At 39.2% G+C, this 23,368-nt stretch overlaps 1 protein-coding gene across 1 annotated transcript in view; it reads left to right on the top strand.

Annotated features, from left to right (window-relative positions):
• Positions 1 to 22,092, top strand: part of chek2 (checkpoint kinase 2) — a 38,138-nt gene extending 16,046 nt beyond the window's left edge. Inside the window, exons 6-14 of the mRNA XM_060843918.1 lie at positions 972 to 1,040; positions 1,122 to 1,186; positions 4,676 to 4,775; positions 9,243 to 9,329; positions 11,715 to 11,878; positions 13,081 to 13,196; positions 13,782 to 13,867; positions 15,820 to 15,900; positions 21,739 to 22,092. Of these exons, the coding sequence (XP_060699901.1) occupies positions 972 to 1,040; positions 1,122 to 1,186; positions 4,676 to 4,775; positions 9,243 to 9,329; positions 11,715 to 11,878; positions 13,081 to 13,196; positions 13,782 to 13,867; positions 15,820 to 15,900; positions 21,739 to 21,837 (867 nt within the window). The 3' untranslated portion in view covers positions 21,838 to 22,092. The remainder of the gene's footprint in view (positions 1 to 971; positions 1,041 to 1,121; positions 1,187 to 4,675; positions 4,776 to 9,242; positions 9,330 to 11,714; positions 11,879 to 13,080; positions 13,197 to 13,781; positions 13,868 to 15,819; positions 15,901 to 21,738) is intronic.
• Positions 22,093 to 23,368: the final 1,276 nt, after the last annotated feature.

Raw genomic sequence — 23,368 nt, 5'->3', positions numbered from 1 at the left:
AACAGACATTCATGTGTTTAGGCTTATACCTATAGAATGACCACATTGCCTAGTTTACTTTTGATAGCATTTACAAACAACAGTGAGTGCCTTTGGAGCAGAACTTGACATGGGACATAAGTCAGAAGCTTCAAGAAAGAAAGTATTTAGATTCCTGGCTCCATGCTTGTTGGTTACCCAAGTTGATGGCTGCATCCTTTCCAATTTTCACTAGAAAAAAAAATGTATTTAAATAACTAATGGAGGAACATTTATTGTGAAAACAGAATCCTTTTTTATTTAATCAACCACAAGCTTTTTTTTTACAATCTCGTATAATTATTCTCTTCTATGCATGCTTTTCCATTTGTAACAGGTGTATGTGCTTGTTGAATCAACAGTGTATGTGACCATGAGGGCTCTGACAATGAAATGATCAGAACTTTTCACAAGAGCTGTGAACTGCTTTGAGTCTTGAGCTACCAGATAGTAGATTTAACAAACATATCTAGGTACCTGTAAATTCTATTTGGAATGTTTTCATGTAAACTAATATGCCAAATATTCTGTTAATTTTTCAGTCTCCATTGTGTACAAGTCAATCTAAAAATTGTTCAGCCATTCTTTTGTTTGCTAGTTTGCTCCTGAAACTCTGTCCACAAGCTATTAAATGCAATGTATCTCCTGAGCGGGACAGTGTATATCTCGTAGTACTCATTTTTCTGGAGGTGTGTCCTGCTCTAAAGTAATTGCTCCGACTGAGGAGTATGCTAATATATTAAAGGCTGCCAAATGTAATTGCAATTCCAGAATATTTGCATGTGATGGAACAGATGACAATTCATTTTGATGCTCTCATTCATACCATTTCTGCTTTGAACAGTCTTGATCAATCAATTAACATTTTAGCCATTCTCATACTACGTGAATCAAGCTTGTTTTCATTGAACTGTTTTATTTCAAGTTTCTAATAAAATTCAGTTCCTTTGCAGGATGCTGCTGCAAAGTGTTCCACTTCAAATGTTGCAACAGAAGTTGAAATTCTGAAGAAATTGGACCATGTAAGTTACAGAAAGTGTCTACTTTATTGCATTGAAATATTAATTTCTGATTGATAAATACTGTTAATTTTTTTCTTAAAGCCTTGCATAATCAAAATTGAGGAGGTGTTTGATTTTGAAGACTCGTTCTATATTGTACTGGATTTGTAAGTGTTACACCTTTTTTGGTCTTTCTTCTGTGGAAATTGCATTTTTTTATACAGAGGAACCTTGATTATCTGAACGAGATGGGCGGGCAGTATTTAGTTTGGTAATTGATTATTCGGGTAATTGATTTCCTCTGGGGGTTGGAGTTTTTGTGAAGTCTGCTCGCCATTCAGGAGACCAGGCAAAAGCACACTGTGCGTGAGACCCTGCCCGTCCCCAATCCTGTACGCTCCCACCCCGCCCCCACCTGACCCCAATCCCGTCCAACACCGCCACCGCCTGCCTCCAATCCCGCACCACCGTCCGACCCCCGTTTGCGCCCCTGCACCTTGCCTGACTATCCCCCCCACCCCTTTCGGGGCAGCCATACTGTACACCAACAGTATGCCTTTGTGGGGTAAGTCTCCAAGTAGCACAGGTGCGCACAACTTTTTGACAGGTTCCACCTCTGCCCTGAACAGGGAAACATCGAAGAGATTATCTGGGGAAGGGTGGTTTAGTGCTCACCTGTGTACATCTTTGGATAATCTGATATTCGGATAATTGATGTTTGGATAATAGAGGTTCCTCTGCTTGTCCTGTTTCTTTCTGTAATGATATTGGTTGAACTAAAATAATTTTAATGACGTTAACATTCCTTTGGTCTAAAATGTAATAAATTGACACAAATCTATAGATCATTTAAACAGGCATCTGGATTAAGCAAGTTAAAGATAAGTTTAAAAGGAAATACTTGTGCACTGATCAATTCCATGCAGATACATGTGTGAAATAACTTCCATCTATCTTTATCTTTGGGGTAGTTGGAGAGAAATCAAAATTAAGATTTAAAAAAAACGTAGTGGAGGTCCAGGGGAGAAAACTAAATGGTGAACTTATTGAGTATTTCACTAACACTTTAACTGCTGGAATGATTTTTGTTTTCCTCTTCAGACTGTTGATAAAAGTCTGTTTTCTGCTAATGTTGATTGCCTCTCCCCAGGTAAACTTAGTTTAAAACTACATAAAAAAAGGAGGAGGCTATTCTGTCTTCGAGATTGCACCACCATTCAGTAACACCATGGTTGATCTGACTATAATCTAAAATTCATCTATCCCTGACGACCTCCTTAAAGGACTTGGCTTCTGCCACCTTTTCAAAAAGAGACTTTTAACAACTCAGCATTCTGAGAGAAAACAATTGCCTCATCTATGTTAAATTTGAGATCTCTAATTTTTAAACAGTGATTCCTAGTTGTTGAAACATCCTCTCCACATTTACCCTGTGAAAACCTTGCACGATCTTGTACTTCAAAACAATCATAACTTGCATCCAGTAGAGTTCAGGAGAGTAAGCCCTATCCAACCTTTCCTTATCAGACTGCCTCCCACTCCAAAGTGTTAGTTTGGTAAACTTTCTATGAACTGTTTACAATATATTTACATCCTTCCTAAAACAAGGCAACCAGTATTCTACATAATATTTCCAATTGCGGTTTCATTAGTATCCTGTATATCTGAATGACATCTCTCTCTTTTTGTATTGAATTTCCCTTGCAATAAATTATAACATCCTAATAGCTTTCCTCATTACTTACTGTGGAGGGAGACTTCGTTTTAATTTTCTTGAAAACTTGTCTTTGCTTTAATATGTTTAAAATGTTCTCCTATTTAAAGTACCATTCCACTTTTAACATTCCTTAATTCGTGGTCATATCTATTTTCATTGTGTGTAAAGCATTTTGAGTGATACACCCCCACTTGTGCTGCTAGAGCTGACACCACTGTTTCTATGGGAAAAAGTGAGGACAGCAGATGTTGGATTTCAGAGTCGGGAGTGTGGTGCTGGAAAAGCACAGCAGGTCAGGCAGCATCTGAAGGGCAGGCGATTCCTGATGAAGGACTTATGCCCGAAACATCGATTCTCCTTCTTCTCGGTGCTGCCTGACCTGCTGTGCTTCTCCAGCACCACACGCTCAATAACTGTTTGTGTCCTACAGTCAAAAAATTTTGTTTGTTTAAAAATTTCTCTGCTTGGGTGCTGAAGTAAACTTCATTTCCAATCTTAGTTTTTAGAATTTCTGTTTCTATCTATACTAATGGAAGAACTGCTGTCAATTATTTATTTAAAATAATTTTCTACTTTACAGATAGAGGCACAGTGGTCGAGGAACTTGCACTCGGCCAGGACTGTAAATTTATTTTAAAGATTTCTCTATAAGAATGGAGCCTGCTTTCTTTTCACTGAAGTTTTCCTTGTTTTATTTTGCATGCTATTTTAACCAGGAATGTATAGTGCTGCACACGTCTGGTGCAATGTTTCAACTTTAACACTTGGCTGCTCTATGTAAAAATTGTCCTCTGGAACTTGACTCTAATTTTAACATTAGTTGCTTTGGGAAAGCATGATTCACTGCAAGTTGTTTCACTTAAAGTTGCAATTTCCAGGAATGCAGCTCCACCTTTAACTGAGGGCACCTTGTTCCTGCATACTTCCCATTTGTGATCCATACACTAGGACATCCAGATCCCTCTGCTTTGCAGAGCTCTGCATTCCTTTTAACTATTTAGGTAATAAGTTTATTTTAAATTTCTTAGAAAGTAATTAGTCAATTTTACTTTTCCATATTACACTCTCTTTGCCAGTTCTTTGCCTACTCAAGTATCTGTATCCCTATGTAGCATCTGTTGGTTCTCTTCACAGCTTACCTTCCTGCCTTACTTTGTGCCATCAGTAAATTTAGCAATCGTACCCTTGGTCCCTTCATATAAGTCATATATATTGTAAAGAGATGAGGTTCCAACACTAATCCCTGTGACGCAGCAGACATATACTTTGCCAACTGGAAAAAGACCCATTTGTGTCTACTGTTTGCTACCTATTGGCAACCCAATGTTCCATCAATGCCTATATTCTATCACCTAAAGCATGAACTTTTATTTTCTGAAATAACCTATGACATGGCACTTTATCAAATACCTTCTAGAAACTTAGCTATTAATGAAAGAAGAGACATGGAAATAATTTGCCTTGTGTTAAGAGACCAGGTATATTTTGCAATAGGCTACCTTATTAATAGAAAAATACTGATGTGTCTGAAATTACAAAGTATGGAATGGAGATGACTATTAGCATAAAGTGTTATTCAGATGTATGATCAGTGCATTTTTATAGCTTCTGCTTTGAATTTTTTGACCAATTTCAATTTTCACTTAAAGGAAACGGGATTATAGCATGCTTGCTGCAAAATTTGTGTATTAAGCATTATATCTCAGTTGAACTTGCCAAATGATCCCGGTGTGATTATTTGTACACAAGAATAGTTATATCCGGTAGCTACAATTCAATTGAATCTGTGTCCTTATTAAAATATGGTTGCACACAATTGAATAATTTCTCATTTGCACCCTTTGTAATATGCTACAAATAATTTTATTTTGGTATGAATTGGAGATTATCTTGTAAAGTTAATAAATTCTTTTTGAGAAATATAATCCTTTTTTTTAAGGATGGAAGGTGGCGAGCTTTTTGATAGAGTAGTCCGCTCAAAAGGACTTAAAGAACAAACGACCAAACTGCTGTTCTATCAGATGCTTCTTGCAGTCCAAGTATGTAGCTACAATTTGTATTATATGTTGTGAGCAACAAATGTAACTCATTTCTATGCTGATGAACTAAAAGCATCTAACCCTTTTATTTTGGTTTAGAAACATGTCTGTTATCCCAACCACTATTCCTATCCTGCTTTTCTAACTAATTACTTCTTCTCCGGAAGATGTTAGTTCATGTTGGACCATTGTCATGAATTCCAGCTGCCCATTCACTTATCAAAAGAACAAGGAGCCTGGGACTGCATAATCCTTTCCTCACGTCAGCCTTTTCTCAGAGTCACTACGCAATGATCAGATTTAGGAATGATCACTATTTTCTTTTGCTTACTCCATTTCTCTTCCTCTGCCCCCAAACCACCACCACCAGGACCACACAAAGTACAGACCTGCTTTTGTGTGATAGAATGCATGTATGATAGGATGGGTACTCCCCACATGGCCAAGCACCTTGAGCTTGTCCCCACAATACAAAGGATGGTGGATGCCAAACCAATCAGCCTGCCCACCATGGTAAATAAATATCTAAGGTTCAGTAAAGTATGTTTAAAAAAAAAAATCACTTAAGCCCTTCACTGAGCCAGAGATGTGTCATAACATGTCTGAATGTATAGTTCCAAACCCATTCTGACCACCCCCACATCAGATTCTCTGGCAGCTCAAAAGAATGGAGCTTCATCCAGAGAGATAATGGCCTCACTCTACTAATCTGGGTTGTTTGCAATATGTTGTGGCACAGACTTATTATACATCTGTGACTTTCCTTCTGGGGTGAGGTGAGCTTTTTCTGGTCCTCTAAATTTCTGCCACTGATTTTTGTTGAGAAATCCACCAACATGAATACAGTTGTCTCATGAGACACTTTTCAAATGAACATTCTCATTTGTTTCCTCTTTCCTTACTCTGCTGATCAGAAGAGATCTTCCTCTTCATGTGTTGCTAAAATTTATTACTACTTAATTCCATTGCCGTGCCTCGTTGTCTTGCCGCACATCAGATTTAGTAACCTGTTACGACTGGCTTAACTTTACCTGAATTTCAAGCTTGAATCTCAAAGTATTTTGAACTTGTGGAATATTAATCTAAATAATATAGTTTTCCAAATTCGTTTGCCTCAGAATTTAAACAAGCAGACATGTTACTTTGTGTCAGAAATATGGACTGCAAAAATACCAATTTTTTTTTTAGAGTGGTGAAGTATGCATGCATTTTAAAATACCTTTTACCAGTTAATGCCAAGGATTTACTGGAAAAAAAAGCATGTAAATGATATGCAAATTGATTAGTAAATCTTGTAGAAAAGAAGCAGTAACTGAACTGTCATAAGTTGCTAGCCAATTTTTTTATAATTTTGTTATTAGCTTTGTGAAACAGCATCATTCTGCAGTTGTTAAGTTTGGTAATTGTTCCATCAATTCACCACGTAGAATGGTAGAAGTTGATGCAAGTACTCATTTAACAATGATAACGACTGCCAAACCACTACTTTTGCCCAGGAAATGAAAATTTAAAATGTGGAAAGAAGTTTTCTTGAGGTTCTGAGTTGTTGAAATTTTAAACGTATCACATTTTAAAATGAGCTTGTGCTCTGTCTCTCTCACTCTCTCTCTGTTTGTGACTCTCTCTGTCTCTCTAAATCTGATTTGTCACTGAATTTACCCTCCGATCTCCTTATTTATTTTTCACTCCTTTAATATAATTGTTAAGGACACATTTGTTCTTTACTCACCAAAGACAATTCTATATATAGTGTTGCCTTTACTGCATTCAAAAGGATTTTCTTAGATTAACCCATGTTGGTGAATATAACATTATTCATTTATTTAATGCTGAGAATAGAATTTCCTAAGCCTGCAGTTCTAGGAGAGAGAGTTGGAATAAGAAATATAAAAATATTATACCAGCAGGTAGAAACTAAATCAGGCTATGAATTGACTATCACAACAATAGGACTAGTATTACATATACTGCTTCCTTTACTGAACTTGGCTAATTGCATTAAGTAGAATTTGAAGCAATGTTACATGGTTTGGTGTTACACTAGACATTGCTAAGACACAGGAAAATTTATCTGTTATTCTTTCTCCCAGAACTACAAAGTTATTCCTGTCTGTCTTCCACCAATTACAATTTAACATTTTACTGGAACCTATCTTAAATCTGAAAATTGACTTAATTACATCTGACTTTTAATGTGTTTGTACATGTGGTTGTTGAGGCTTAAACTTATTCGCATCTCATCAGCCTCCTAACGAATGGTCACACTGGTGAACTTCATGTGGGAGCACGACTTTGCATTGTCAAAACGCTACCAAAAGTTCCGAGGGGCCTAAGAAAAAAGACTCAGAAGTCTCAAAAGGTGATAAATCTCTAGTTAAATATCTAGTATTTAGAATTGTGAATTTTTAAACTCTTATTTGTTTTTAAAAACTGTCACTTGTTTTGATTCTGTGTTTGACAGTTTCATGTAACTTTATGGTTATGTCAAGGATGAGAAAAGGCCATCAGAACTATATGCCCCTCCCATTCTTTGACAATTTTAACTCCCATATTCCAACCCATGATTCATCCTCCCTGCAGCCATACCTAAAAGAAGGAAATTAAACAAATCTCTAGGATATTCTAGCATTCTTGCCAAAAGCCCAAGTAGTTCCAAATGTTTTATTTATTACTTACTGCATTTTCTCCCTTTCTGCATGCTTAAAGTAGTTCATTTATTATTACTTGAAAGATTGTCATCTTTGCCCTTACCCGAAACAATTCTCTTTCACAGGTAATTTACCTTGTGGGAAAAGTAAAACTGCAAGATCAGTTAAATTTTCCTTGTTCCTGTACCTCTGAAGACCCTCTCTTGCCTTGTTTTATTTGTTTATAGTACACTGATACAGTCATATATCAGTGCCATTTTCTGTTATTTACCTGAGCTGGAAAATTTCATCAACTTTGCTTCCAATTTTCACATTACTCTCCCACTTTAATGTCGTCATCTCTGCCTGTTTGCTTCTCCTTCTCGATTTCTCTGTTTCTGAGCCGAGGCTACAAACTTGCACATCTACCTCCATGTCCTATTTCCTGTAAAACTCCATTCTATTCTGATGATGCAGTCTTCCATACCAGTACTTCTGACATCTCTTCCCTTTATCTCTGCTAAGGATTTGCCTCTCCTCACAACTCAACTAATTTTCCACACTTCAGTCATCCTCCTCCTTCCCAGGCTATCATAGGGTTTCGCAGTGCTCACCTTACACACAGCTAACCTTAATTTCAGTTGATCATCATCCAGTTTTGCCACTGTTGCCATCACCTAATCCATCTTCTGCTCCCTTTCCCGAGACACCATTCCGCATAAACAACAACACCTTGCTTTATTTTTCTCTCTCTGTCTCTTCTTACACACACACACGCACGCGCGCACACACGCACACGCGCACACCCCCCCCCCAAACTCCCAAGGCTATTAATGTACACATTCCTCCAGTGACCCTTCTGTCCTTGACATCTTTTGGTTTTCTATTCAGTGCTTTACAGCTTTCCGGAATCAGTTTTACTTTCAACAGTTTCTGCATGGATATTCTTTCCTTTTTGCTTTACAGGTTTCAATTTTACTCTGTTTTCACTCTCTGGATGGAAGCTGTTCATCATTCTGCCTTTCACATCTCTTCTCGACCAATTATTTGTTTCTTGTAGGTTGACCATTTATTTTGTCTTTGTCCCACCAACTTCCTTTGTTTAATATCTGTAGATTGCTACTTTTTCACAAACCATTTCTGTTCATCTTTATCCACCATTTCCTCTTTTCACTCACTTAAAAAGTTATTACATTTCTAATTTTTTCTCTGGTTCTGGTATAAAATCGTTGATCTTAAAACAACTTTTTCTCCACTGATGCCATCTGATCTAAGTATTTCCTGCATTTTCTGTTTCTATTCCAATTATTTGTTTGACCTTTTAATTAACTCTGGTGTGAGCTGGCAAAAACTGCAGTTTAAGAAAGAACAATTGCTATTTGAGATTTGGCCCACTGGCTCTTTGCAGGGCAACAGGAAAAGGGCAATAAATGTGGCTTTGCTGTTGTTACTCCTCTCTTGAGAATATTTTAAAATTTAGATGATATTGTTATAGGTTGCAAGGCCAGAAGGGGTTACTTCCTTTTTTAGCCACAGATCAAAGAACTAGGAAGATAGGAAATCAGAATGTTGAGTTGGAGAGGAGAGAGCAAGTGAATGCATTGTATCTTGTCTTCTAGGAAGCTTGAAACAAGACATTTAAACTCTGAAACTCCATTTTCCTTGTCACTGCGGTAGACTCGATTGTTGTTAGTTCGATGCATTAGTGATCAATCTGGAATTCTGGATATTTATGTATGTCCATAGATTCTAAATCACAGGAATAATATAGCATAACAAAATATAATTTAGTTTAAAGTTCAAAAGATCAGAGGACATTAAATTTTCAATCTAATTACAGTACCTTCATGAAAATAACATCACCCACCGAGATCTCAAACCAGAGAATGTACTGCTTGCGAACAATGAAGAGAACTGCCTCATTAAGGTATGGATTATGATGCAGTTGATGCCATCTGCTGGTAAAACCAAAATAGTATTGAGAGTGGCAGTAAAACAATGCATTGAACATCAGCCACTGTTGCATCTCATCCAAGTGGTATACGGACTATTTTACCCAGTTATCTTATTTCTGCATGAAATTTTGTACAGTAACATTCTGTAGCTGCACTGATTCTGATTATGAATGTTTCTATATACTGGTATTTAAAATGACTTCACCCCATAACAATCTGTACCCTTGATATTAGACAACATTCCAAAACTTCTGTTTATTGAAGACTTCCACCTTTGCTTTCTTTATCTTGTCATTGTGATAAGCTGGTTGATATCAACTGTTACTTGACCAAATGGCAATTTTTGTTACCATCTTCCTTTCTGGCTCTTAATTTTTAAATCTCATCCTCCTTGTGGATCTTGTTGTGCACCTGTTTTTAAATTACACAACACTGGCGGACCGCAGCAAATCCTCACGTGAATGTAATGATCATGACTCAGACCAGAATAAATTTCCCTAGTTTACATTTTCCTCTCACTAGCAGCCATCCAGGTCAAGTTCTGGAATTTCTTCCTGAAAATGTATCTATCCTTTTAAAACACTTTTTATAGCCCAAATCCTTGTCTGCTTTTTGATTTGAGAGCAGAATCTCCTAAAATGTTTCATTAGACACAAGAGTGCTTGTTTAAAAAAGTTTCAAATTTAATTCATTTCTTATATGGAATATGAATGATGCAGGCAAAGACAGCATTTGTTTTCCATCCCTCGAGCTGTGTGGCTTGCTTTTCTAGCCACTCAGGGCATTTCAGAGGTTGGGTAAGAGTCAGCCGCTTTTGCTATGGTTCTGAATGGATGTGTTTGTCAGACTAGATAAGGACAACAAATTTCTTTCCCTAAAGTATGTTAGTGAATGGGTGAGTTTTTATGATGATTGTTTCATCATTGTTTTATAAAGATGTGGGTGTACTGAACCTTTTTAAAAGAGTTTAAAAACTAGCAGAACTACCTGACAGCCCTAAGTATTCTGAATAAGATACAATGTAACGTGGTCCAGCTGCTGGAGTAGCTGGTTGCCTGGAGACAAAAACAGATTTGAATTAGGCTAATCAGTTTAAATAATATTCCCCCCCCCCCCACCAAAAAAAAACAAATTCCAATCCAGTTTGAATTTAGTATATTGATAATCTTAAAAGCCAAAGACGCAATCCAGTGTTTTGGGGGGGGGGGGGGTGGTGATGTGGTATAAGACCAGGGAACGTTGAACAGTTGGGAGGAGAACTGCTATGCCATCAGCAGGTAGAGATTGCCTGAAAAATAGCTCTTAAAGATACCTTCATCGATTAGTGTCCTGTGAAGCATAATCCCTAAGAAGAAGAAAAAAAGACACTGGGAGATCCAAATAGAAGATTCAACAGCTGGCTGTTTGAAAACTTGAATTTTTGGTAAATCTTAATCAGAGGTTATTATCAGACTATATTATAGAAGGGAAGATAGGTTAGAGGAAGAAGTTATAAGTAGTTATTAGTTCATTATCCTTTAACAAATAAACTTACTTTAAATAGTTCTTGGCCTCTTGAATTTTCAGATTACTGCACGGGATAAATCTTTAATGTGTTGCTGGTGTAAATTAAGCAGGAGGGTTTACCCTGTGTTGTAACAATTGCTATTTCAGGACTAGTTTTATTTTCCAGATTTATTAATTTTCTTTTGAACTCCAGCTGGCTTGGTGGAATTTGAACTGATTCCCCACTAGTCCAATGGTAAATGCATGGTGTTGTTGTTGCCTCTCCTTGGCCTACTATCTGCAGAGAAACAGCAATACGAATAGGCTAATCTGACCAAACTTGAATCCAATGTATTTCTAGTATTGCGTGCAGCAGCATATGGGGTGAGTGGTGGTGTCCCTACCCCTAGACCAGGAGGCCTAGGTTCAAGTCCTGCTTGCTCCAGGGGTGTGTAATAATGTCGTTGAACAATTTGATTACTAAAATAGGTTAAATAAAGAAGTTATCCTAATTATTCATTTATATTAATTGAACTTTCCCTCTGCGCAGTTATCTCAAAAAAATCTACCATTTAAATTTGCCTTGCTCCTTTTCTCTTCAGTTAATTGTAGATGTTGTGGCAAGGCCAGCATTTGTTTCCCACCCTTCACGCATTCATATAATGGATGTTGAACCATGTTAAATGCTGTGTAAAGTGTGCAAACTGCTGTGAAATCTTGATAGCTCCATGCAAACTGTATTTAGTAATTGCTCCATTCTCCTTCGTATAACAGAGAACATGGCAGTGCTTAACTGGAATCCTTCAATACATAACAAAGACTTGTCTCTTTTGAATTTAATCTTTTCAAACACTATTTTTATTCTTTCTAAGATTACTGATTTTGGTCTGTCAAAGATCTTGGGAGAAACATCCCTGATGAAAACATTATGTGGAACACCCACCTATCTAGCTCCAGAGGTGTTGCTGGGTGCTGGAGCAGGAGGGTACTCCAAAGCGGTGGATTGCTGGAGCCTAGGAGTTATACTTTTCATATGGTAAGTCATTTGTTTTGCATGACTTTCATCTGATCAAGTGTTGGTTTTCGGATAGAAATTTTTATTTGAACAGTGATCTAGTAAACTGAAGCACAATTAATTGCAATTTTCACTTTGTTTGAAGTAACTGTTAGTTTGTAAACACTTGTGTGTTTGTAGTGACTTGATGGCATGCAGGACTTGCTTTGAAAAGCAGATGTCCAGTCTGTTTTTCTCTTTATAGTTGCTACCAGACTTGTTGACTTGCTCCAGCATGGTTTTGTTTCAAATTTCCAGTATCTCCAGTTATTTGTCTTACTAGAATGCATCCACTATGACTAAAATCTTTTCTTTGTGGGCCAGTTAAAGTTAATGCTTCTTAAGAATATAGGAAGGTATAGCATCTGAAGGTAGGCTGCAATGTTTTTTTTCCTTGTCCATTTTCGAAAAAAATCATTTAAAAGCCTGGCAACATGTGGTTTTGAACTGTGTGCAAATCAGAAGCTGGCATTGAGAATTTCATGTATTGCAATATATGAACTGGAAGGCATAGGCTGAGTGGACTAGTGGGTCTTTTTTCTGTGCACTCTTAACTATACTTTCATATGTTTAGACATTCTTTGTATTGTTTGTTTGTACTCTGTAGAAGTTCAAATAGGTAATTCTTCCTATATAAAAAATATCAGCCGGAAAGTGTCTTAAAGTATATGTGGAGTTAATCTGTGTTTGAAATTAATGTAATATTAACTTGCTTAAACTTCAGAATGATTTATTAAGTTTTGAAAAGGACACAGTTCATCTATATTGATTCTTATGGCTTCTGAACAGATTTGTTTTATTAAATGGAGGGTGAACATAAGTTGTACAATTTGTTTTGACTTCCGTTTAAAATGCAGCTACTATTTGGTCAGTGAGAAAGGAGGGCATGCCCCTCCTCAGTAGATCATGAAAATTGGTGAATACTAAAGACCTCATAAAATTTGGTCTTGCACTTGAGGCAACATTTAACCCAGATACACAAAGACATACTTAGCGATAATGTAATGTTTCATAGGATGAATTTTTTTTTTGTCTTATTGCATAACTCAGTCCAATGAAAGGAAGTTGGCATCCATGTCTTGTACAAAGTATTATTTTGGAAGGATATCTGGTGACCAATTGGCAAAGTGAATAACCAAGTCCCTCTATAGTTACTAGAATGGAGACTGCATTTTGTTTTTCAGCTTGGGTGGATATCCACCATTTAGTGATCAAATCAAAGACATGAATTTGAGGGATCAAATCATAAATGGACATTACAAGTTCATCCCGCAGTGCTGGGTAAATGTCTCTGAAGCAGGTAAGTGTAATTTGTAATTAAGGGAAAGGATTGAGTGAGTGAAATGTGATCAGCATTCAAAGCATTAAAACTTGATTAAGTCATCCTCTCTTTCCCCCCGCCCCCCACCCCCGCTTCCCTCCCACACCCTCCACCGCCAAGCTTCTCCTCCTCCACTCACACAACCAACTTGTTTTTTTTGTTTTTGCTATTTATGAACATTGGAATTCTTTAATGTTCAATTCAGTATTGACACTTGTGGAGAGTATTTGGGCAACATAGTTGCTATATGGAGGCATTACCAGTTTCTTTAAAGACACAATGTAAGAAAGCAAGAAAAACTAAATTTAATAAAGATATTGATGATTTTTTTAGTAGCAAGATTTTGAATGTGAAAGACGCCAAATATTTAATGCTCATTCCCAACCTAAATTAAAGCTATGAATCTTTATAGCTGAACAGATGGTTGGAAGCTGAGAATTAAAAAAAAATTAAAATTTTGCGCATGAGGAATTAATTGGTAATGTTATCCTGCCTTTAAATGGCAACTTTATTTGTATGACTTTCTTCTGTACACAATAAATTTCCATCCTTATTTCTGCTTAGCAAAGGACTTGGTGAAGCGGCTGCTTAACGTGGACCCAAATAAAAGATTCACAACAAAGGAAGCTCTTAATCACTCTTGGATGCAGGTAAAGATGTCATTTAAAATTATTGAAGCGTGGACACCAGCTGTTGTCTTGTTGTATTGCTCATAGCTGGTCACTATAATCGTCATAACCCACTTGCTGATACGTAAATCCCACTATCAACTGGGGTGACCACAAGTTAATCAAACTACTCAAATGGTGGATGATAATTAACTTATTAATTTAAATTTTAATTAAAATTATTGAATGGTGGATCAGGCTTGAAAGGTCACATGAACTATTGCTGCTTTTATTTCTTGGGTAGGCTTGGGCATTACCAAAAAAAAACTAAGTGAACAGACTAATGCATGTTATGGAGATAAGCATTGGAAATATTAGGAAATACATTTGTTTGATTTCTTTGCAATTTCAGAAAAGCTTAATTGTCTGTAGTTATTCTCTCAAATTCTGGAATTTTATACACCAGGCTATTTGGTGCATTTTGCCTCTGCCAGCTCTCCAAGACCCAACCGTAAACCTTGTAATTTATCTAAATACATATACTTTTCCAAATACTCTATTTGTGTTTTGAATTTTTAAAATTCTATTCCATTAACTTTATATCTGGTGAATCATTCTAACCACTACAGTGTCACCGAAGAGAGAAAAAGTTGCTGACCCTTTCCCTTTGTAAAATTATACCTGTTTAGACATAACCAGTCAAATTGTTTTATTTGCAGTCAGTGTTTATAATTTTCAAGTTGCCTTCTGAATTTCCCAGCACTTACAAAAAAGCTGAGGTTTATTTGCATTAATCATAGTCAAAAACCTTGGTTTAAATTAACTTTGAGACTAGATGGTGCTCTAACAGAGAAAGTGAGGATTGGAAGCAAACTTGAAAAGTATGGCACTGGAAAAGCAGAGATGAAGAGCTTATACCAGAAACGCCGATTCTCCTGCTCCTGACCTGTTGTACTTTTCTAGCGCCACACTTTTCAACACTGTTCTAATAGTCTAATCAATAATTCAAAGCAGTTTAGTGTTGTCACTACTTTCTTTATCTCTGCTTCTGTTGTGTACAATCTAGTATCACATCTTTTTTAAGACTGGCTTTATCACTTTGCCCTTGCACTTGAATTCACTTCTGCTTCTAAGATGCATTGAAACACACCTTTGAATATTAAATTTCACTTGACTGCTATCTCTCCAATATGTTAATCTGTTCTCTCTACATGTTATGGCAGTACTTTTAAAAAATCAATACATACACAAGATTCTGTGCATTTCATTTTATCAATATTCTTATTACCTTTAAAAACTTTTTCTTTTCCCTTTATCAGAAAGACCTGGATTTAGCTAATTATTCACAACTTGTAGTAATTTTGTCCTATTTCATCTCCTCAAAATGAAAGGTTGCCCCGTCTGTATCTAACACAGTTTATTTATTTGCACTGCTATTTCTCCAGTGCCTTGGTGTAACATCCATATTGAAAAATCATTTGAAAGACTGGTCAGAACCTTCGATATTATCTTGCCCCTGGGCTTTCCTCTGTGTTCTGGGATACATGCCAACATCTTTGAGATTTGGGTGAGGAACAGGGATGTGTGTTGAATGACCGCCTCCTTTGTTGTAAATCCTTCCCACCTACACAAATGACTGTCAGTGACAACAGGAAAGAGTCATGGTCAGTTATATGATGAAAGGAATATTAGGGCTTCTACCAACGCTCTCTACTGTTTCAAGTTACAACTTGTAAGGTATCACAGCAGCTTGAACTTAGAGGCAGGGTGGGGGCCCAATTGGCTGGTCTGGATCAGGACCTTGTTATGGTTGGAATGGGTTCAGGATTTTCCTTGGGTAATGCATCTTTTTTAAGTCTTGTTTTAATTTTAATTTCTTCATCAAAGGCAGTTTCAACTTTTAATTGCTTAGTTACTTTATAGAATTGTACATAGTTTCTATCAAATGACACCAGCCATTAATTTTTATCATGCTGAATTATGCTTCAAACAAGGATGAAGATATGAAGAAAAAAGCGAAACAGCTGATGGATGCCCGGACGGAATTAATGTTGCCCCGAAGCACAACTGATCAGGTAAGGAAAGCCAATTCTTGCAGTTGTAATTCCATTCTCAACAGTGCTCGCTTTTGCTGTTAGCACAACTTTATTCATTCTTAATGCAGTGGGTGTTTGAAATACAAGAGGCTGCACATGATTTTTGCTTTCAGGAATAAACATAATCTTCCATGAAATGAAACTTTTTAATACATGAGTCAGATCAGAATTGAAGTGCTGTATTCAGGTTTGTTCACCTTTGTGGTGAAAAGCATGTATGTGCAATAGTGGTTCAAATTGTTGTGGTTCTGTTCGCCGAGCTGGGAGTTTTTGTTGCAAACATTTCGTCCCCTTTCTAGGTGACATCTTCAGTGCTTGGGAGCTTCCTGTGAAGCGCTTCTGTGCTGATTCCTCCGGCATTTATGTTGGTTTGAATCTGCCGCTTCCGGTTGTCAGTTGCTGTCCGCTGCAGTGGTCGGTATATAGGGTCTAGTTCAATGTGTCTGTTGATAGAACTTGTGGATGAGTGCCATGTCTCTAGGAATTCCCTGGCTGTTCTCTGTTTGGCCTGCCCTATAATAGTGGTGTTGTCCCAATCGAATTCGTGTTGTTTGTCATCTGAGTGTATGGTTACTAGAGATAGCTGGTCGTGTCGTTTCGTGGCTAGTTGGTGTTCATGGATGCGGGTTGTTAGCTGTCTTCCTGTTTGTCCTATGTAGTATTTTGTGCAGTCCTTGCATGGGATTTTGTACACTACGTTGGTTTTGCTCCTGCTGGGTATCGGGTCCTTTCTCCTGGTGAGTTGTTGTCTGAGAGTGGCTGTTGGTTTGTGTGCTGTTATGACTCCTAGTGGGCGCAGCAGTCTGGCTCAGTTCAGAAATGCTCCTGATGTATGGGAGTGTGGCCAGTCCTTTGGGTTGTGGCATGTCCTCATTTCGTTGTCTTTCCCTAAGGCATCTGGTGATGAAATTGCGTGGGTATCCGTTTTTGCTGAATACCTTGTATAGGTGTTCTTCTTCCTGATGGTGGGGTCTTTTTGGAGGTGGCGGAAATGTCGGCGGATGATTTGGTTTATGCGAAGGTTGGTAGGGTGGAAGGTGAGCACCAGGGGCGTTCTGTCCTTGTTACGGTTGGAGGGGTGTGGTCTGAGGGCGGAGGTGCGGGATGTGGACGAGATGCATTGGAGGGCATCTTTAACCACGTGGAAAGGGAAATTGCAGTCTCTAAAGAAGGAGGCCATCTGGTGTGTTCTATGGTGGAACTGGTCCTCCTGGGAGCAGATATCGTGGAGGCGGAGGAATTGGGAATACGGGATGGCGTTTTTGCAAGAGATAGGGTGGGAAGAGGTGTAATCCAGGTAGCTGTGGGAGTCGGTGGGTTTGTAAAAAAAAAAATGTCAGTGTCAAGTCGGTCATCATTAATGGAGATGGAGAGGTCCAGGAAGGGGAGGGAGGTGTCAGAGATGGTCCAGGTAAATTTAAGGTCAGGGTGGAATGTGTTGGTGAAGTTGATGAATTGCTCAACCTCCTCGCGGGAGCACGAGGTGACGCCAATGCAGTCATCAATGTAGCGGAGGAAGAGGTGGGGAGTGGTGCCGGTGTAATTACGGAAGATCAACTGTTCTACATAGCCAACAAAGAGACAGGCATAGCTGGGGCCCATACGTGTGCCCGTGGCTACCCCTTTGGTCTGGAGGAAGTGGGAGGATTCAAAGGAGAAATTGTTAAGGGTGAGGACCAGTTCGGCCAAACGAATGAGAGTGTCGGTGGAAGGGTACTGTTGGGGACGTCTGGAGAGGAAAAAAACGGAGGGCTTGGAGGCCCTGGTCATGGCAGATGGAGGTGTAGAGGGATTGGATATCCATGGTGAAGATGAGGTGTTGTGGGCAGGGGAAACGGAAGTCTTGGAGGAGGTGGAGGGCATGGGTGGTGTCTCGAACGTATGTGGGGAGTTCCTGGACTCGGGGCGGGGGGTGGGAGAATAGGACAGTGTCGAGGTAGGTAGAGAGGAGTTCAGTGGGGCAGGAGCATGCTGAGACAATGGGTCGACCAGGGTCGTCAGGCTTGTAGATCTTGGGAAGGAGGTAGTCCGGGAACCCCGCACTGCCCAGTTCTATGAGGTTGGAAGCTGTGGGTGGGCGATCTCCTGAGGTGATGAGGTTCTGTATGGTCTGGGAGATGATGGTTTGGTGATGGGGGTGGGGTCATGGTCTAGGAGGCAGTAGGAAGAGGTGTCCTCGAGTTGGCGTTTAGCTTCAGCAGTGTAGAGGTCAGTGCGCCAGACAACCACTGCACCCCCTTTATCCGCTGGCTTAATGGTGAGGTTGGTATTGGAGCAGAGGGATTGGAGGGCTGCGCGTTGACGGTGAGAGGTTAGAGTGGGGGAGGGGGGTAGACAGGTTGAAGCGGTTAATGTCCCGGCGGAAGTTGGAAATGAAGAAGTCGAGGGCAGGTAATAGGCCAGCGCCGGGTATCCAGGTGGATGCAGTGTGTTGGAGGTGGGCAAAGGGGTCCTCGGAAGGTGGGCGAGAATCCTGATTGTGAAAGTAAGCTCGGAGGCGGAGACGACGGAAGAATTGTTCGACGTCACGGCGTGTATTAAATTCATTGATGTGTGGACGGAGGGGGATGAAGGTGAGTCCTTTGCTGAGGACTGATCATTCGTCCTCAGTGAGGGGGAGGTCTGGGGGGATGGTGAAAACCTGGCAAGACTGGGCGCTGGGATCTTGTGTGGGTCTGGAGCTGGGAGTGGGGGCAGAGCCCGTAACTGGAGTGGGTGTGATGGTAGGGGGAATGGGGGTGGAGTCATGAGCAGGGGTAATGTGCCCCTCAGGGTTCTGGGGGGTTTGTGGGGGGCGTGTTGGCAGACTGCAGGTGAGTGGCGCTGGTGGGGCGTTAAGTCGTGGCAGACACGGCAGTAGGGGCGGCGGCAGTCACTGAGCGTGTGGCATCAGCGATGATGTGAGGGCCGGAAGTGGTTGTGGGAGTGGCCAAGATGGGGGCGGAAGTGACATCATCAATCAGCGTGGGGGGTGGAAGCTGCATCAGCCGCATGGCTAATGGCGTTTCTGAGGCTGGGGGAATCTTCTGGAATGTTTGAGGAGCGCTGGTTATGGAGGTGGGTGGATAAAAGCTTGTTGTACTTACAATTTTTGATGTTTGAGATGGAGTTGAAGAACTGTTTGTTGAGAGTATGAATTCTCCTAAGGATGTAGTACAGAGTGGGTCCTTTGCAATTCTGAGAGAGTGTGGCCCTCAGCTGAGGCAGGGCTGACTGTAGAGAGGTTAGGTGCTGGCTCTTTGCTGCAAGTGTGGAGTGGAGGATCCTGAAAGAGAACTGTTGCTGGTGTTTTTGAATCTGTAGTCTGTACTGTTTGTCCTGTTCGGGTCCGAACTCTGCTGGTTTAAAGGTGGTTCGGAGTCCATGTGGGATGAGTTGGTTACGGAGGCAGGCACTGACGAAGCAAATGTGGCTGTGGTAGCGAGTTTGTTTCACGACATAGTTGAAGAGCTTCTGGGCAGAGGAAATGACCTGGGAGTTGCAGTGGGAGAGGGACTCCTGAGATTCTTGTAGAGAGAGGAGGAAAACTTCAAGGCAGGCATCCTTGCAAGAGGATTCGCAGTAGGGTTAAAATCAACTAGGTAAAAACAATGACTGCAGATGCTGGAAACCAGATCCAGAGAAATGGAGGAGACAAGACCTTGCAGATGGACATCTACTCTGGAAGTAGGATATCTGTTGAATTTGTCGATGTTCCCCAAGGTCCTGTGAAGCTTTGCAGCTGTGAGCTAACAGTTGGTTTTGTTAGATATTATGATGTTTTATTGTAATATTAAAGTACACTTAAGTGTTGATGGACTCCACATGATGTAACATACCTAAATTATGGGATTCTCTCTAATCTCTGCTGTGCTTTTATGGCATAAATTGTTGGTTTAAATTTATGGTATATGTTTTGGCAGCTGCTGTGGATCTAAATCTTTGATTTGCATCTCTTCAGAACCCTTCTTGCCTTTCGAATTTTCCCATTGCCCATTTGAATGCTTTGCCTCTTTCACTTCATACTGAAACTTTCATCACTTGTCTGCTTTCCTTACTCTGTTGCTAGTTCATAGAATTGTACAGTTAGAGAAGACACCATTCAATCCATTATGTTTTTAAAAAACATTGATTTAATTTGCTGTGCTTTCCTTGTTTTTTCTTCTCGTACATATATTCAGTTATCATTTGCAAGCTACTATCTAGTCTGTTTTCAAGTGTGCCTTCCGGATTATTGTACAGGTATTTTTAAAACAAATCCATCCTTCTGTTTTGCATACTGCTGAATGTCACACTGATGCTAAGTTTACTGCTAAGCGACATGACCAATCTGTTTTTTAAACCTTCCACTCTGTTCTGGTTCTTTTGCTGAGCTTGAGTCCTTCTTTCAGTAAGCTCACAGCTAACCTAAATGTATCCTATATCATTCTCCTAAAGCTTATGAGTAGCAACACAGTGATGTCTAACTTCTGAAGATTAGAATTTTCATTAGACAGAGGAGCTTAGGTATTCTAGTGTATGAGTCATGTAAAGTTAGTATGCACTTAATCACCACTTAATCACTGGTGTATCTTTTATTATGAGAGGAATACAAAAGTAAGGATACAGCAGTTTCACTGGGTCAGTGTTATGGAATTCCTTCCCCTATAGGTCTGCCTTGCAGCACATGGACTCTAGCCGTTCAAGAAGGCAGCTTACCACCACTGTCTTAAGGGCAACTAGTGTGCACAGAAGGTCAGAGGGTGTTTACTAGATTGATTTCTGGAATAAGTGGGTTGTCCTGTTGTGAAAGGTTGGACATGTTGGGCTTGTTGCCACAGCATTTTAGAATGATGATTGCAACTTGAGTGAGGTGTTCAAGATTCTGCATGGTCTTGACAGGTTGGATGTAGAAGGGATGTGGGTGTTACTTCAGAACCAGAGGACACTTATTAAATTGGAGATTGCCATTTTAAGATAGAGAAAAGAATTGTTTCTCTGAAGCTTGAGAGAGTTTGGAACACTGCCTCCAAAAGTGGTGGAGGCTGGTTCACCTCTGAGGTGGATTAATCCCCTTCCCGAACAAATAACTAATGGTCTGTAGAAAGGTCACTGGACCCGAAACATTACCTCTGCTTTCTCTTCACAGATGCTGCCACACCTGCTGATTTTCTCCAACAATTTCTGTTTTTTGTTTCATGTATCTAAGGTTACTGGGGTAGATGGAAATGTGGAATGTGAAGCACAAACAGTTCAGTGGTGATCATCTTGAAAAACTGAGCAGATTCAAAGGGCTAAACGGTCTATTTCTTCCCTTTTGTATTGTCGTATGAAGAACCTATTAAATTGTTAGCATGTCTTATCTCAGTACTACATAAATTCATGCTGCCTGAAAATTAAAGGAACAGACTAGCATTAGAAATTTTCCTATGTCATTGATCCAAACATGTGTCAGAAATCTTTCCGAGTGCTTTTTGTCAGTGCTTTGGTAGCTAGCAGATTTTGAGGTTGTCCATGCGAATGCAAATAGTTGATTGCTTGCATGGAAAATGGGAAAAACTGAGGTGCATATTGTTATGCCTAGCTATTCATGAATGTGGCTATACTAGGTTAGGTGTTGTCTGTAAATGAACTAACTGAGTTTTTTTTGGTTGGCTTAAGGTTGCTAAAAACATTTTCCTCAATGTCCCAACCCTTTGGTTCTTTTTATTGATTTGCTCCTTTAACTTAAAATAGAGTTTCACCAACATCAGGGAATCGCAGAGTGCTTTAGTACCAATGAATTGGGAAGATATGATCAGGAGCAAGAGTGAAATGGTATTGGTTAATAAAGGTAGGGTTTCTTTTCTTTCTTTACAGTCATCAACTGGTAGGAAAAGGCCACACGAAGAGGATCATCCTTCGAATACTAAACGACCCACACTCTCTTCACTAAGCAAACCGGTTACTCAAGATTAGGGGAATTTGAGTGGATGCAGCATAGCGTTTACCTGCTGTGTGTGGAGATCTCCAAGAAACTGCTTCATTTAATTTGCATCAGGCCCCTGTGGCCCATTTTAGTTGTTTTTTTGTGCTTTGCTTCTTTTATTACTGTAATTAATTCTATCAATGCATCTAAAATTTTTCCTGAAATCTTGTTTCAGAATAAAAAGTTAACTGGTTTTCATCCCATACTCTCTGGAGACCATAATGGTATATAGTCAGTGATTTGTTGTCCCATTATACAGATAATTTGCTTTGTTTTAAACCACAATACCTTTTGTGTCAATAAAGGTGTTGCACAGTTTAAAAAAATCCATGAGAGTATTTACAATTTATAATTAGCAAGGAGCTTAAAGAGCTTAATGTTTCTTTACACAATAAATTTCAGCTGGTAAAATTTGGTGATTTAACATTAATATCTTTAAAAATATTAATGAAATGGGGTCTAAAAGTGCTGTTGAATATTGTAATATGTCACAAATTTCCCAAAATAATTGAAAGCTGGGGAAAATAATTGGATATTGAGATGAAGGAAAACCTAATGTAAATGACCACTTTAATTACTGCTGCTGTTAATGGTTGTATTTGACTCTAATGTTGTCAACCCACCATGGGCTGGATCCCTGGGGTTGCATTTCTGATGGCTTTTTGTCATGGATGGCACTTTAACTATAATATGGAAAATGAAGATTCTGGCAAACATATTTTTTGGTATTTGGATCAAAAACTGCAAAAGTGCCATTTTAAGTGTACTTTTTCATATGAACTGCAAATACTACATTGAAATGAAAGGTTATCCTTGCACTTCCTCAAATTTCTGTAGATTTGTATGTGTTGGTATCTCTGTGTGTTAATTGGTGTATCCACTGCCTAGATCACAAGGATGTCAAGTTCAATTCCTTACTTTATTCTGAATTAATTGGTCCCAGCCAGATAGAAGGATCACTACAACTGGCCTCCCAGATTTCATGCTGGGATAGATGCTTCCTGCATCTGATAGTTCACTATAGAAAACTGTTCATGTGAAGCTTTGTTGGACTGTTGGATTGTGCCAAATTATGATGCTGACAAATAGCCTTTCGTTTAATTGTAGACTGGCACACAGTTATGTCGAAGGTGGCTCTTGTCTAAGATGCTAGAGATGTGCTACACATAACCATACACTTCTATGATGTGGTGTCTTCAAGGAGACAGGAATGTGCATGGAGTGGGAGAATGTTGACTGAGGTAAAATTCTGAGAGTATTTCAGGTAATATAGAAAGGAAAACCAGCTGTAAATCGGTGTAATCTTGGTTCTGCTGCCAAAATTACTCACATGTTGCAACCATGTTTTTCATTCCATTATGTTGGGAGGTTATTCCTAGATTTGTGTTTAGCTGAGGCTCCTCATCTTAAGTAATCATACAAACTTTAGTGGTGTTCAATGTCATTTTGCTGAAAGGTGAAATATTACTCCGTTGTGGAACATGCACAAACTGATTTTCCACCCGTTCCAATATTTTATGA

This window comes from Hemiscyllium ocellatum, chromosome 24 (assembly GCF_020745735.1).
Source record: "Hemiscyllium ocellatum isolate sHemOce1 chromosome 24, sHemOce1.pat.X.cur, whole genome shotgun sequence".
NCBI classification, from domain to species: Eukaryota; Metazoa; Chordata; class Chondrichthyes; order Orectolobiformes; family Hemiscylliidae; genus Hemiscyllium; species Hemiscyllium ocellatum.
Note: the sequence above shows the minus strand (reverse complement) of the source record. Positions and strands in the feature narration are given on the sequence as shown.